The sequence below is a fragment of the Lotus japonicus genome, chromosome 5, assembly GCF_012489685.1.
Source record: "Lotus japonicus ecotype B-129 chromosome 5, LjGifu_v1.2".
NCBI classification, from domain to species: Eukaryota; Viridiplantae; Streptophyta; class Magnoliopsida; order Fabales; family Fabaceae; genus Lotus; species Lotus japonicus.
Genome location: NC_080045.1, coordinates 55,782,586 through 55,799,193, shown reverse-complemented (window position 1 = coordinate 55,799,193; position 16,608 = coordinate 55,782,586). Strand labels below are relative to the sequence as shown.

At 35.1% G+C, this 16,608-nt stretch overlaps 1 protein-coding gene and 1 pseudogene across 1 annotated transcript; both read left to right on the top strand.

Moving 5' to 3' along the window:
- The first annotated feature begins 4,833 nt into the window (after nucleotides 1-4,833).
- On the top strand, nucleotides 4,834-7,028 carry LOC130718511 (probable pectinesterase/pectinesterase inhibitor 7; annotated as a pseudogene).
- Nucleotides 7,029-9,985: 2,957 nt separating this feature from the next.
- On the top strand, nucleotides 9,986-15,954 carry LOC130721504 (pectinesterase-like). Its single transcript, XM_057572304.1, has 3 exons — nucleotides 9,986-10,971; nucleotides 11,065-11,225; nucleotides 14,894-15,954. The coding sequence occupies exons 1-3, from the start codon at nucleotides 10,148-10,150 to the stop codon at nucleotides 15,586-15,588; spliced, it is 1,680 nt and encodes a 559-aa protein (XP_057428287.1). The 5' UTR covers nucleotides 9,986-10,147; the 3' UTR covers nucleotides 15,589-15,954.
- Nucleotides 15,955-16,608: the final 654 nt, after the last annotated feature.

Sequence of the window (16,608 nt, the reverse complement as noted above, 5' to 3'; positions counted from 1 at the left end):
TGTGAACATAGGGCTCCCACGGGGAATTGGAGTAGAATAAACATATTTAGTCTATATTTATTATGAATTATAAAGTAAAAAGCTCCTACATGAAGAACATTTTGCAAGAAAATACTATCAAGTTAAAACTAATATAAAATGTTTTAATATAATTTTAGTAATTTTTCATAACTTTTTTTTAAATAATTTAAAAGTAGATATACATAAGCATTATAATTTGATTGTGATTATAGGGCTCTCACGAGGAATTAGAGAAATATAAACATATTTACTCTATATTTATTAATTATATAGTTGTTGTCAAAAAACAATTATATAGTAAAAAACTCCTATATGAGAAACATTTTGCATGAAAGTACTTTAAATTGAATCTAATAGAAAATGTTAATATAATTTTAGTAATACTCCCAGACTTTTAATTAATTTTAAGAGTAGATATACATAACCATTTTAATTTGATTGTGAAAATAGAGATTCCACGTGGAAGAACATTTATATTAAAATATTTTCAATTTGAAAATAACAAACAATAGACTTTGATATAATTTTAGATTTTTTTCATAAGTTTAAAGTAAAATGTATATAAAAATATAAAATTTTGACTGGAATTGAAATAAATGAACATATATACCTTTTATTTATTTATGTTTAAATTACATATTTAATAGCTCATACGGGTAGGAAAATTTTACATGAAAATACTTTGAAGTTGGAATTAATAGAAAATATGGTTTAATTTAATTTTGTACTTTTCCCAAACTTTTTAATTAATTTAGGAGTAGATATATATAAACACTATAATTTGATTGTGAATATAGGGCTTCCACGGGGAATTAGAGAAGAATAAACATATTTAGTCTATACTTATTAATGATATAGTAAAAAAACTCCTACAAGAGGAACATTTTGCATGAAAATAATTTAAATTGAAGCTAATAGAAAATGTTATAATAAAATTTTAGTACCTTTTCCATACTTTTAAATAATTTTAGAGTAGATATACAAAACAATTTTAATTTGATTGTGAAAATATAGATCTCACGGGGAAGAACATTTATATTAAACTATTTTCAAGTTGAAAATAACAAAAAGTGTAATTTTAGAATTTTTTTCATAAGTTTAAAGGTGTATATACATATATATATATATATATATATATATATAAAAGGAAATTTTGACGAGAATTGGAATAAATGAATATACATAGTTTAATTTTTTTTTATGTTTGTTATATATTAAAAAGCTCATACGGGGATGATCATTTTTCATGAAAATACTTTCGAGTTGAAACTAATAGAAATATTGTTTTGTTATCATTTTAGTTCTTTTTTCAGACTTTTTAAATAATTGTAAGTGTAGATATACAGAAGCGTAGCAATTTTATTGTGAAAATAAGGATCTCACAGGGAAGAACATTAACTTTAAAATATTTCCAAGTTAAAAATAATCAAAATTAAATTTTAAGAAGTAAATATATATATCAATATATAGTCACACGGGGATTGAAAATATATATTCTATATTTATTGGTGTTTAGGTTACATAGTAAAAATTTGGATGAGGAACATTTTGCATGAAAATACCTTCAAGTGGAAACTAATAGAAAATGTTTTAATATAATTTTTATACTTTTTCTAGACTTTTTAAATATTTTTAGGAGTAAATATACAGAATCATTACAATTTGATTTTGAAAATAAGATTCGACAGGGAAATTAAAAATAACAAAAAAGCAAATTTATTATAATTTTATGGGTTGAGGGAGAGGGAGAGGGAGAGGGAGAGGGAGAGGGAAAGGGAGAGGGAGAGGGAGGGGGAGAGACAGAGAGAGAGAGAGAGAGAGGGGGGGGGGGGAATGGGAGAGGGAGGGGGAGGAGAGGGAGAGAGAGCAATTCCCAAATTACATGAAAGCTTCTCCATCTTTTTCCGCATATCTCATTTCAAAGCCTCTATTTCAAATGCTCCGAATGAGCTATCTGTTGCATTCTTTATATATTTTTTTAAATGTCTGTATTTATTTATGGATTATGAAATCAAAATTATATAGTGTAAAAAAAGTAATTTAATGTGATCCATTTTTTCTATCACATTTTCCATATGTTATAAATTGTGTATAAGTATTTAGAGATAGGAAAAAAACTAAATAAAAAAACGAAAATCATGTAATTTCTTATATTCTTACATCATAAACACATTAATCAATTATTTTTCATTTATATAAAAAAATTAATCCATATATTAAAAACAATTTTGATATGTTCGGAAATATGCCTCCGTGCAACGGCACAAGTATATTTAATATGTAATTCATATTTTCAATCATCTTATTTGGAGATATGAAAAACGAAATAAAAGGATAAAAACAAAAATCATACAAATTATTGTATTATTATATCATAAACAAATTAAAAACACAATAAATTATATCTAGATTTTTTGTTCATTCATACAAAATAAATAATTCTATATAATTAAAAGCAAATTATTATATACTTTGAAATATGTCCCCGTGCATCGGCACGGGTATACATACTAGTTTGTATATAATATAATAATGTCACTAGAGAGGTCCTAGTTCTATCTCTTTTTTTTTTTTGAAAGGTAAAAGTATATAAATAGATTATCACAAAAAACCCCTAAGGACAGGACCCTCAGGGGGCGAAGATCACCCACTAATAACAAGGCACTTCGACGAACAAAAAGAAGCCCGCTAAACCGAACAGGAACTAAACAGGCAAAAAAACAAGATCATAGGCCACAAAGAACATCCTAACTCTTTCACAGACATAACCAGGATATACAAGCGTGACTCAAGTCTTAAAATGATCCTCATAGACCTTCTCCAAACCACGGATAGCCTCTATGTCGCTTCCCTCGAACTCTAACCCCAATACTTTGCCAAGCAACCACGTCTTTTTCGAGCGCGTGAAGTAAGGTCCACCACTACCAGGAGAAGCGCCAGCCTCCTCTAAATCACCCCGCTGCTCCTCGCAGCCCAAAATCGGATTACTCTGGTAGGGAGGAGGAACCTTTTTGGGACGCCCACGTCTACGAGGTAGCTGAACTTGCTGCTGTACGACACATCCCTCCTCAAGCGCAGAACCAACGACACCCGACCCCCCATCAAAAGAACCCAAAGCTGGGCAAGGAGAGGACACTGACATAACCACTGAGCCCGCCTGCATCGGAGAAACAACAGCAGCAACTGCACAAGAACCAGAGGAGACCAAATCCAAGGACTTAGAGCTCTCCAACAACCCAGAACCACGACTCAAACCTGCAAGACACAAATTCAAAGGAGTAAAAGTCCTCAAAGCATTCCTAACACCCACAGACACTGACAGAAGAGATGGAGCAACAGACAAGATAAGGTCCCGGTGCCAACACCCAACCGAGGACCCTTTGAGAAGAAAAGACAAGCCGTTCACCCAAAACCCCCTCAATCCAAACCGAGAATCAAACGCGTCCTCACCTCCCTGCACAACCTCTGCTACCGCCGCCACAACATCGACTAAGCCGTCTCTGCTACGCCACTCCATCCTATCCGAACCTAGAGCTAAACAGCCGCTGACTTCACCACCTCTCTCTTCTATCTCTTATTATATCGCTAATTTATAAGTAGAAAAATTCACCATTGTAACGTCAATCTTTTGCTAACGTCAATCTTTTGCTAATTGTGTCCCTGTTTTTTTTTTAAAAGAGAATAATATATTATATATATATATATATATATATATATATAAAATGTTGAGAAACAACCCTCTTAATATGGGTAAAATAACCCAACTAGCTAAAGCTATAGCAAACACGCAAAGGTGCATTAAACCCCTAAAGTCTATGAACATATGTTTTTCCATCTATGAATTATGTATCTATAAAATGATGTGGAGTATATGTTTTAGACAAGAATGAAAGTAGAAGGTCACTCTGCCGAACCTTGAGGGCGTGAATATAATTTTTCATTCCCTCTCACAATATTTTATAAAAAATATTTCCTTCCTTCCTACCATTTAATTTGCGCCCTAATTCTTTTTTTATTCTTTTTATATGGCCCTCATCATCCTAGCTTGTATTTTTTAAAATTAGCAATAATAGCAGATAAGGTAAAACAATAAGACAACCCGAATTCTGAATAAAAAAAGACTGAGAAAAGGGAGATCAAGAAAGGCCCGAGTTAACGTTAAAATTTAGTGCTAATCGTGATGCATATATATGCTAATTTTTGTTATTTAATTAGTGTTGGTCAAACCAACACAAAGCTCACACTAATCGCTAAATTAAGCATTTCGTTACTAACGTGTGCCTAGAAAAGTTAGAGTGAGATCTTAGTTAGACGTGATTGTCTCACATCGTATTGGTGATTTTGTCAAACACAACAACGAGAAAACATTATACATCCTTGTCAAAAAACACCTACTTTGTGTCGTTCTCATTATTTGATTTTGTATTTATTTGTCTTATGCTTGCTGGGAACCAACCCCACCGTTGATTAACTAAAATTTAATTATATCCACGTACATATATAAAGTCGTGGTTAACCAAACCTTAATAGGAATATAAACAAATAAATATTATCCCAAGGAATATTTGTATACATGTACGATAACAAGTATCGAATGTTTTCTTGAATAACAAATCAAATACTATCACGGTATGTCTACAAAATGATCAACATTAAGGATGCAAAGGCAAATTCCTTCTAGTTGACTTCCAAAAACAAACGCCTTTCATTCCAACTAATCATTATAATGGGACAAACACTTGGTCCTCTATATAAGCTTCACTAGCCATGCACCTTAAGCTCATCCTTCTACCTTCAAACGTATACCTTTTTTCCTTCATCCAAAAACCAATGGCTTTCAAGCAATGCTCCTTTCTTACTTTCTCAATTTCCTATCTTCTTTCCTTCTTGGTCTTGTCATCACAATCCATAGCAAATGGTGGTTCACCTTCCAACATTACACCTGAAACCATATGCCAATCCACTCGAGACCCTACTTATTGTAAAAATGTCCTTGCCAATCAAGCCGGCAACATCTTCGACTATGGCCGCATTTCCATTCGAAAGTCCATGTCTCAATCTCGTAACTTCTTGAACCTAGTGGACTCATATCTTAAAGCTAGTTCTTCTTTGTCTCAATCTACAGTTCGTGCCCTTGAAGATTGTAGATTACTAGCAGACCTTAGTTCAGAATATTTATCAAAAACCTACGTTACAATAAATCAAGCTAGTGGCATTCTTCCCGATTCTTAAGTCGAAGATTTTGAAACCTTTCTTAGTGCTGTTTTGACCAACCAAAAACATGTTTAGATGGCATTCAAACCATAACTTCTAATACAAGAGTGAAGAACGACCTATCATTGTCACTCTCTGATGACACAAAGCTTCATAGTGTCACCCTAGCATTGTTCCAAAAAGGTTGGGTGCCTCAGAAGAAAGTCCAAACTTTGTGGTCACAAAACAGGAGGCATTTGAATTTCAAAAACGGTCGTTTACCACTGAAGATGCCAGACAAAGTATGTGCTATTTATGACTCTGCTAGAAACCATGGAAGAAAGTTACTTCAAACTGGCACTGGTGATGATAGTGTTGTGGTGAATGACATAGTGGTGGTTAGTCAAGATGGAAGCAAGAACTTTACCACCATCAATGCTGCAGTAGCTGCCGCACCAAATAACACAGTTGCAAATGGTGGCTACTTCATGATTTTTATCAAACAAGGTGTGTATCAAGAGTATGTATCCATAGACAAAACGAAGAAGTACTTGATGTTGATTGGAGAAGGAATCAACCGTACAATTATAACTGGAAATCACAATGTTGTGGATGGATCCACAACATTCAACTCAGCAACATTTGGTAAGTAAAAGAAATGAATTTGACATCTCTCTGTTTTTTTTTTCCAACTGAACTGGTCAATTGACAAACTCCAAGTCTTACTAAGTGGATCGACTGATTTGATTTTCAAAACCATGTTAAGTATTACAATAAATTATTTTAATTTGTGAACCAAATTTGAGAAATCCATATACCATAGTCCTCATGAGTTACTCTTACCTAATTTCATGCTTGGTGTTCATTTGCAGCTGTGATCGCTCAAGGGTTTGTAGCTGTTAACATAACATTCCGCAACACAGCTGGACCAAGCAAGCACCAAGCAGTTGCGATAAGAAGTGGAGCAGACATGTCCACCTTTTACAAGTGCAGTTTTGAAGGATATCAAGACACACTGTATACTCATTCTTTGAGGCAATTTTATAGAGAATGTGCTATATATGGCACGGTTGACTTCATATTTGGAAATGCAGCTGCAGTTTTGCAAAATTGCAACATCTATCCACGCCTTCCACTCAGTGGACAATTCAATACCATCACAGCTCAAGGTCGAACTGACCCAAATCAAAACACAGGAACTTCAATACAAAACGCAAATATTAAAGCAGCGGACGATTTGGCTCCGAATGTTGGTATTGTGAGAACTTATCTTGGGAGACCATGGAAACAATATTCAAGGACAGTTTTCATGCAGTCCTTCATAGATAGTTTTATAAACCCTGCTGGTTGGAGTGAATGGAATGGCACTTTTGCGTTGAGCACCTTGTTGAGCACCTTGTACTATGCAGAATATAATAACACGGGGCCTGGTTCAAATACTTCCAAGAGAGTGACATGGCCTGGTTATCATGTTATCGATGTTGCAAGTGCAACTAATTTCACAGTATCTAACTTCTTGAGCGGAAATGGTTGGCTTCCTCAAACTGGTGTCCCTTACTTAAGTGGATTAAAATAGTTAATCTCATCCAGAGAGTCAAGTAGTTGTTCAATTTTTGTCTTTCATTTCCATTTTATGTTAATGTTTAATTGTAATATAAAATGTTTTGGGATTTAGATCCTCTCCTCCTGTTGAAGGGTCCAGCAATGTATACCACCCTTAAAAAAATTTAGTGTTTAAATTACTTTTTCACCCCAACACATCCCAACCATTAATTATTTTGATCTATTACTATAAATGAGTCGTAGAGGCTGAACATGATTTTGGGCTGGAATGGATATGGATCCAATGTTTTGTTACTATTTTCCAATAATTTTTCTTCCATATATCTCTCTAGACAATATAGTTGGCTTCAGCCATGATGAAATTTCTTGAATTTGCACATTGTGAAAAAGTATTTAGTTACCGGTAATTTTATCTACTTAAATTCATTAAATTAACAAGGAGCGATTTTTTAATAAATAAAACAAATGCGGATTTTAATAATTTTTATCAATTGTTGTAACTATACAAGTTTGTAAATCATCCTATCTGATAAGTTAGTTTTAGTGGCTAAGGAAAAATTAATAATCCAATTTTTAAAGTTTATTTTTATCTCATAAAAGGATGTGCACGAATAGTGAACAATGCAATAATAAGCGTGCGTGGATGTTTAAGAAATAAAATCCATACAAGGTGTGACCTTCGTAGGACCTTTATTCATAAAGGTAATTTTAGTTTGTCCCTCCTTTTTTGCATTATTGCTTTGAAAATATGGAATGATAAGTGTGATCTTATCTTCAATAATCATATTAATTATGATCCAAGTAATATAGGGATTGTTATCATAAGCTTTGCAATTGAGATAGCTAAAAGTCTCTCCCTCCCAAATGACATATCTAAACTTCAAAGAAAGGTATATCAGATTTCTTGGAGGAAGCCGGACTACAGAGCCTGGAAGATTAACACAGATGGTTCGACCTTCCCTCAAAATAGCAGAGTTACACATGGAGAGTTAATAACATATTGGTGGTAAGCTGGTTTAGGGATTTGCTCTAAGTTTAATTTGAGCCTTTGCAACTCTCTTTAAGCTGAAATTTGAGGTGTTTTAAGGCTTGCGATTAGCCTATAATTTGGGTTTAAAGGATGTAGAAGTTGAGATGGATTCTAAGATAGCACTTAAGCACTGGACTTGACCACTAGCAGATATTCTATGAATCATCCTTGTATAGATTTGGTAAGAGAGATTTGTAATCTGACTTTTCATAAGTACAAGGTATCTTTTTATCAAGTTTGCAGGGAAGCAAACAAGGGTGTTGGCCTCCTCCCAAGCTTGGTCATTAAGTGCAGGAGTTGATCTTTGATAGTGAACATGTGCCTCTACCTTTTATTGCCTATTCTTAGAGATGATGCCTTATCAACTTCATTTTCTAGGCTTGTTTAGTTTTCTGCTATTGGGCATATCATCCAACAATTAAGAAAATAATAATACATACATGCTTGCACAACTTTTACAAAGTGGGTGTTCACAAATGACTATCAGAGAGGAAGACAGGTGAATAACGACTTAGTATATTCCTTAAGTATGAAAAATGGACATGCTTAGATCTACGTAGGTTCCCTTTTATTGTGTGTGGACACACTAACCCTAGATCATGCGTCTATTACATGATGGGTTGATTAAAGTGGACAGACAATACCAATTAGGATGAAGGTCTTGACTTTTTCCCTAATTCTGCCGTAATTGCGGGACGTCCGACTGTCATGTTGACTTTGCAGTTGCCTGGAGAATAATGAGCCTCTGGAGTAGTTCAACCGACCTGATTAAAGTGTCACGTTCGTCCGGCCCAAGTCACAAGACGGTCCAGTGGGAAAGAAGTATATGCAACAATGAGTCGAGAAAGGAAGAAGACGAGGAGGGGAAGTGAGGTAGGAGGTAGAAGTTGAAGAGATGGAGTGAGTGAGGAAGAAGAAGATGAAGAGATGGAGAGGTGAAGTGTGATGCGATAGTGTGGTGGAGGTGAAGTAAATAAGTCTTTCATTTTTAAATGAGGGTAATTTTGCAATTTAAAAATATGGGTGGGGTGTGAAAAACAACCCCTTTCTAGCCTTTGTGGTTTTAGCTGGTTCTATTGGGCTTTTAGAGACTTCCTTTGGGCTCTGCCCCATCAATGAATGAGTATTGACAAAAAGAAAAAACAAGTGTTGGTCCTTAGACCGAAAAACAAGTGTGCTGGACCATGGGAACTGACCACTATTATGCGTACAGCTACAGGCATCTGGTGCAGACGCATGCACTGTGAGGGACAATTCTGCTTCTCACGGTAATCATGGTCAATACCCACCGACTCCTCTTGGTCACGAGTTTGAAATATACTAGTTCAATTGAAATATGGCCTAGAAATATAGTCACAAACCAACCAGTATAGGAAGGAAACATGTATTTATACACTGCTTTACAGATAAAAGAAGCGATTTAATGAGTAGATAAAAGAAAAAATAGAAACAGAGCGTGCATGAAAATCGAGATTGTTTTAAATAGACTAAAGTCAGAAAATGGTTGAAACAGAGGAGCCAAAATGATTAAAGTTCTCACGAACAATAACACATTCCATCCACCTATATATAGTTCAATTAATCGAGGTAGCATATAATTAATTAAGCTATACAACAAGAGTTCCATGCCACATGATATAGATCTCTTTTTAAATTCAAAAAAAAAAGTCTAGTTATATAGCAAGCACCCCACTTCATTTTACAAGACCCGTGGGGTAATGATATATACACATTTTTTTTTATACACTTCATTTCCATCTATTTTTATTTCTATCTCTCTCTTCTTATCATCTATCACATCTTATACTTTCTCACTCTTACTTTTTCTTTTCTTCCTATCTCTCTCTTCCTCCACCTCATTCCACCTCATTTTGAGGTGTGAATAAATAATTATTGGTTAAGGGGTCCACTAACCACTCTAGCTATTTAGCCATAGCATATATACCAATAATTATTTGTCCACACCTCTAAATTGAGGTGGAAAGAGGTGGAGGAGGAGAGAGATATGAAGAAAAGAAAAAATAAGAGAGAGAAAGTATAAGATGTGTTATATAATAAGAGGAGATAGATAAAAATAAAAATAGGTGGAAATCAAGTGTATAAATAAGGAGGTGTGTATATATTATTACTCCATATATACCCTGTTGCCTTGGAAGGTTGTTTAATTTTAATTAGAACACTAAAACTACACTAAAACTGCCTACATTATATTGACAAAGTGAGTCCGACATCTCGTTACTCAGTCACTCTGGAGCTTTATATACCCTTCTGCTGGATCACATTTAGACACTAATTCAGCTGCATCACACACAGGAATCACTATTCCTCTCCTTCTCTAGGATGAGGAATCTCAGAAGAGCAGCACCGATTCTACCTCTTGTACTCATCTTGACCATAGTGTTTCCACTACTCATTTTCAAAACCCATTTCACTGAAACCAAACCACAAGAAAAACACCTCCACATCCAAAAGCACATACAAACAGCCCAATCCACATGCCAAGGAACACTCTACCCAGACCTATGTGTCTCCACCCTCACCACATTCCCAGATCTCACCTTAAAATCTGTCCCACAAATGATCTCCTCCATGGTCAACCACACTGTCAACGAAGTCAAAGCCTCCTCCTACAACTGCACCGGCCTCAAAAAGCAGCTCAAAAACCTCCAGCCACTGGAACAAAGAGCACTCGACGACTGTCTCCATCTCTTCGACGACACCGTTCTGGAGCTCAAAACCACCATTTCCGACCTCTCCAAAGCCACAATAGGCTCCAAGAGGCGCCATGACTTGCAGACATTGTTAAGCGGCGCCATGACTAACTTGTACACTTGCCTTGACGGTTTTGCTTACAGCAAAGGGAACGTGAGAAGGAGAATTGAGAAGAAGCTGATTCGGATATCGCGTCATGTTAGCAACGCTTTGGCAATGTTCAAGAAAGTTCCTCAAGTGAAGGAAAAAATGTCTGAGAATGATGAGGTTTTTCCTGAATATGGTAAAATGAAAAACGGGTTTCCTTCTTGGGTTTCCAACAAAGACAGAAAGCTTCTTCAAGCTTCTGTGAGTGAGACTAAGTTTGATCTTGTTGTTGCTAAAGATGGTAGTGGGAATTTTACTACTATTGGGGAAGCAGTGAATGTGGCTCCTAACTCTAGCACTACCAGGTATGAACCATTTTGATGATGTAATGTGTTCAATATAATTATGATGTTTTAGTTTTGACTTTTGATTGTGGTGCTGATTGTTTGTGTGAACAGGTTTGTGATACACATAAAAGCTGGGGCGTACTTTGAGAATGTGGAGGTGATCAGGAAGAAGAGCAATCTGGTGTTTGTAGGAGATGGGATTGGAAAGACGGTGGTGAAAGCTAGTAGGAATGTTGTGGATGGCTGGACTACTTTCCAATCAGCTACTGTAGGTCAGTCTTCTTGTTTCTTTCTTCTGCAATAATTCTGGATAATTATCTCTTTCAATTTCTTTGTTAAACTCAATGTGAATTTATGTTAAAGTAAATGTATCAAAATCTCACTTTTCTCATCTAAATTTAATGTGAGAAATTCTAAATTCACCATTAGTATTTTGAGGTAATTGAAATTTCATTGGTGTTAATGCCAATAACAAATTCTTCATTTACCTGTTGGTCAATCTCATATGCAATTTTGATCTAAAATTAATTTTAAATAATAATATAAATGCTAGGGACTCACTTTGAAGAATTATTTTTAGACATAAAATAAATTTTGTTTGAAAGTAGGGAGATTAATTTCTGCATTAGACATAATCAAATTTAAGATTTTATTTCTACATTTGATAAGATTATCCTTAAAAGCATCGTTTTCTTATATGAATTCAAACATAAGGAATCATATTTTAAGTGATAAGAGTTATGAGACATATAAGTTGGAAAGAGGTAGATTCAAAGATTAATTTTTACGTTAGACATAATCAATCTGGAAATATGAAACCTAAATTTGTGAATTGAATATATGCGGATAACTTATTTATGAGTGATTCAATAAACCAATAAATCATAACTTCAATACTATCTTATGACTCAAATGTAACTACCTAGTTTAGAAGTGAAAATTACCATAAAATTTATATAAAAATGTTAAATGTACAAACAATTTGGTCCCCCAATCTACATACCATTTAGGGGGAAGCTTTAGCCGTCACTGGTGTTTTCACAAGTCGCTGCTAACTACACACATAAGCACTCAATTTATAAAAACTTGTTTACTCATATCTCAACTGAACATGAGACCGTAACATCTAATCAGAGATATTCACCAGTGAGATTTGGTAGCTCGGTCGTTTAGTAAGCTTGATAAATGGTTTACTAAGAGCTGGCGGTGTGGCTGTTATGTTAAAGACAAAGAACAAAATCTTTAAAAATGACAGAAAAAGACAACAAAATTGGCCAACTTGATAGTGAGTTCACGTGTTTGGTCATGAATTATTACCAGATTCAACAAATATGTGAATTTATAATTGAAAAACACACATGATAGGGAAGTCATCTTAAAATGTTTGTACCAGACACGGATTCCATTGGGTATGTCGAGGCATATTGCAGTTCATTGAATAGAAAATTAACCTTATAGATGAAGCAGAGGTATATCTGCGTTCTGTTATATCTTCTTATAATTCAGATATCACGGGCTAAATTAATGTCGGTCGTTATTTGACAAACGCTAATGCCAAAAGTAAAATGCTAGCTAGTACTTCATATCATCATGTGAAACACTGTCTGTCGAGCACTACTTGGTTTTGATTGTTAGAAAGAACCATGGAAAGTTCAAAAGGTAATTAAAAGGCTTTGCCCACTTGAATCCTCGAGGATTCTGCTTCCCGTGATTGAACTTAGTGCTGAGAATTTAAAGGTGATGGGTCCATACATTTATATATGTTTTATTAAGGGTCAATTTTCAGCTCCACCCTCAAACTCTTAAGGGTCCATACATTAGATTATTAGAATATAAGAGACTCGTAACTCACCTAAATGCTAGCTCAAGAATTTAAGATTACTACACCCTTTATAATTGTCGTCTATATCATATTTTTAATCAATATGAAACTTTAGACTATTGTAACTGATAGCGGCCATTTCAGTGAAGGAAAACATAGTAAATTGGACTAAAAAGGGATTAGAAAGTACACATACACATACATGCATATAAAGTGAGATGTATAGATTCAATCATATACTGGATAACTGGAAGGTGATACCATTACCACACAAGTCACAATGCTAAAATACAAGTATCAATGAGTTCTCAAATAAAATACTCTGAGCTTCCTGTGCCGACACCTTTGTAATAAGAACAAAAGAACAAAACAAGAGCAGGGGAATGTAAGGCCTTAGGTTCACGTTACCATTAAGTTGGGTCAAAGGATATGGGTCCACACTCCACATGTCCAAACCAACTGATTAAAGAGGATTTCCATTTTGGATCCAACTACTTTTCAGAGCCACCAGGCCCACTGTGCTTGCTACGTAGCTCACTAGCTCTCTTATCTCATGCTTCGCTTTTGACCCCAAAAAAAAATATTCTTATTCTTCGCTTTTTGTTTCTTCCCAAGAACATGCTTTGCCTTTTGCTTTAAACTAATAAAAATATGTCATTGACAAAAAAAACATTGTTTTTTTTCTTCTTCTGGGAGAACATTGAAATGAAAAACAGAAGTCAGCTATATGATATCAATTTATGTGATAATAAATTCCATCTAGGACAAATATTATGATTTGTGTCACTCCCAAGTCATCTCGTGCCAATGATCCGATCAATTACACACGCTCAGGGTCCAAGCCCATCTCCAAAGCTATCATGTGACCTTCACTTGATCCATAAAAAGGATATATTCCCAAGTCCTCAGTTCTCAAAAATCATCCTTCAAAGTACCTTGATATTAAAGAACTTCATGTAACCAACGATTTAAAGACAATAAACCGTAATAGTAAATAGTTCATGTCACCCCAAAAAGTAATGAAGTCAATTATTGTCATACTTAATAGGCAGGGCCGGTCCCGACATTTTGGAGGCCATGGACAAATAATAAAAATGGACCTCTAATAATTTTAACGTTCGAAATTTCATCAAAATCATTATAAAAGTAACATATACAGTTACTAACCACTAAACCAGCTCAAGTCATTAATAACATTTTAAACATTAATTATTATAACTAAATTGTATTTTAGGGGAAAGTTTAATGATATTTTTTTTGGGCCTCTTCTTTTTTGAGGCCCTGGGCTGTGGGCCTACTTGCACAGGCCTAGGGCCGGCCCTGTTAATAGGTAATAAAGCACATAATAATACTAAAACCCCCCACCAACCCAAGACACAAGAGAGTGATATAGAAGAAAAAGAAATCTAAGAAAAGAGCATCTTCACTCTAACGCCAATACAAACCTAAGCTTAGCAATTCACCCTTGATCTTGGAACCCTACATTTTAGGGAGAACAATTTCTTTTTTCACAATGATATGCTCTTCTTTTGGGGGCTAGCTAGGAAGCTTTAATATGATATATTCACAATTATTTATTATTGGCTTAATGCACTTTTTGCCCCCTAGTTTAGACTATGTTTAATTTTAGTCTCCCAATAACTTTTTAGTTTTAAAATCTCAATTTTTTCCTCTCTAAACTCTAATCTCATATTCTACAAAATCCTTCAAAACTTCACTAACATTTGAAGTTTTTACCTTTTAAAATTGTCAAATCCTTAATAAACCCTAAAATATTTGAAAAGAAAATGAAGATATCTTGATTTTATGCATATAAAAAATGAGAGAATGACAAAATTTGCTTAATTGTATAAGTAGATAGACACCTATCCCCTATGGTTTAAACTTTAAACTAAGGACCAACAATGATTAAAAAAAAAATAACTAAGGACCAACAATATAATGAAAAAGTGAAAATTAGATGTTTACAAAACATTAGTATATTTTCATCAAGTTCACTTGGACAAAAGCTCTAGTTTTTTCAAGAATCACTTCTCCTTATTGTTTGTTTTTACAGTCTAATCCGATAGAAAAGTTATTTTTGATCCTCACAAGTTTGTCATTTGCAACATTTTTCAGCTGTAATTGGAGACAGATTCATAGCAAAAGGCATAACCTTCGAGAACTCAGCCGGCCCGGAAAAACACCAAGCCGTAGCCCTCCGCAGCGGCGCCGACTTCTCCGCCTTCTACAAATGCAGCTTCGTTGGCTACCAAGACACCCTCTACGTCCACTCCCTCCGCCAGTTCTACCGCGAGTGCGACATCTACGGCACCGTGGACTTCATCTTCGGCAACGCCGCCGCAGTATTCCAAAACTGCAACCTATACGCACGTAAACCGAATGATAATCAGAAGAACATGTTCACCGCACAGGGAAGAGAGGATCCTAACCAAAACACTGGGATATCAATCTTGAACTGCAAGGTTGCAGCTGCTGCAGATTTGATACCTGTGAAGTCGACGTTCAAGAGCTACCTTGGTCGTCCATGGAAACTGTATTCGAGGACGGTTTTTCTGAAGTCTTACATGGAGGATTTGATTGATCCTGCAGGGTGGTTGGAATGGAATGACACGTTTGCGTTGGATACGTTGTATTATGGGGAATATCAGAATCGGGGTCCGGGTTCAAACACTAGTGCAAGAGTTAAGTGGGGTGGTTATAGGGTCATTAATAGTTCAACTGAGGCAAGTCAGTTTACAGTTGGGCAGTTTATACAAGGGAGTGATTGGTTGAACTCCACTGGCATTCCCTTCTACTTTAATTTGAGTTGAGTGAGATGGCCCACCATTTTTATAATAATGTTTCTACTCGGAGACAGTATAAAAAGGGTAAACCTGACTCGAACATGTGACAATAAAGTTACATGCTAGCAATGTTATTGTTGCATCGAGGCTCGCCCTTCTCTGTAACACTATCTTTTGATGAATATATGCAATTTATTCAAATGCTTTGAAATGAAATGAGTGCTATGTATCTCCTTCATTAGGTTATATATAGGCTCCATAGTGGATGAGGTTTAGTGTAAATCTTTTAACAATTTTTGTTGTCTCTTCTGTTGTTTTCTAAGAATCTTCAAATTGGAGAGTTTTCTACCTTGTCACATGTTGTTTTTCTTTGGATTTGGATTTTGGTTTTAATTCTTTTAATCTTTGCATTTTCTATTATTGGATATGCTTTGGTTCTTAGTTTCTCATTATGGTAGATGTGCATTGTAATTTTGGCTCATTGTAAAGGGTGTTCTTGAAAAACATTGAACGATTCCCTGCATTTTGTAGAAATGTTTTGTTAAAGTCTCTTCAATCTTTTTGGTTCTATCACCAAACGCGTAGGTCAACTGATACGAGGTTGTTATACTTATGAAGGGTTCTTGAATTCAAGTCTCTGTGAATACAGCTGCATTGCATACTTAGTAGGGAGAGTTTTGCTACCCATAGTGTCATTTGGTTCATACAAGATTGTATCACTAAATAATACATGTGGTTTACATTTTGTAGAGAAATTGAGTGTTCGGTAGTGTTTATACCGGTATCAAAAGGATTCGTGCCCAAGCAATGAATGATCAGAGTAACACCTTCAAAACTCAGCTTTGTCATGATGTCGCAGCGTGAGGGTGCTTGCAAAAGGAACTCTAACGCCTAAGTCAGTAGAGACTTTGACAGGATAATTGTATGGTTGAGAGTGCCTACCTGATGAACAATACATTCCTCTTTTTATAGTGCCAACTCTATTGTCAGGCATCCTAAGGTGCTTGTATCAATACTTTTTATATAAAGGTTGAAAAGGAACCAAAT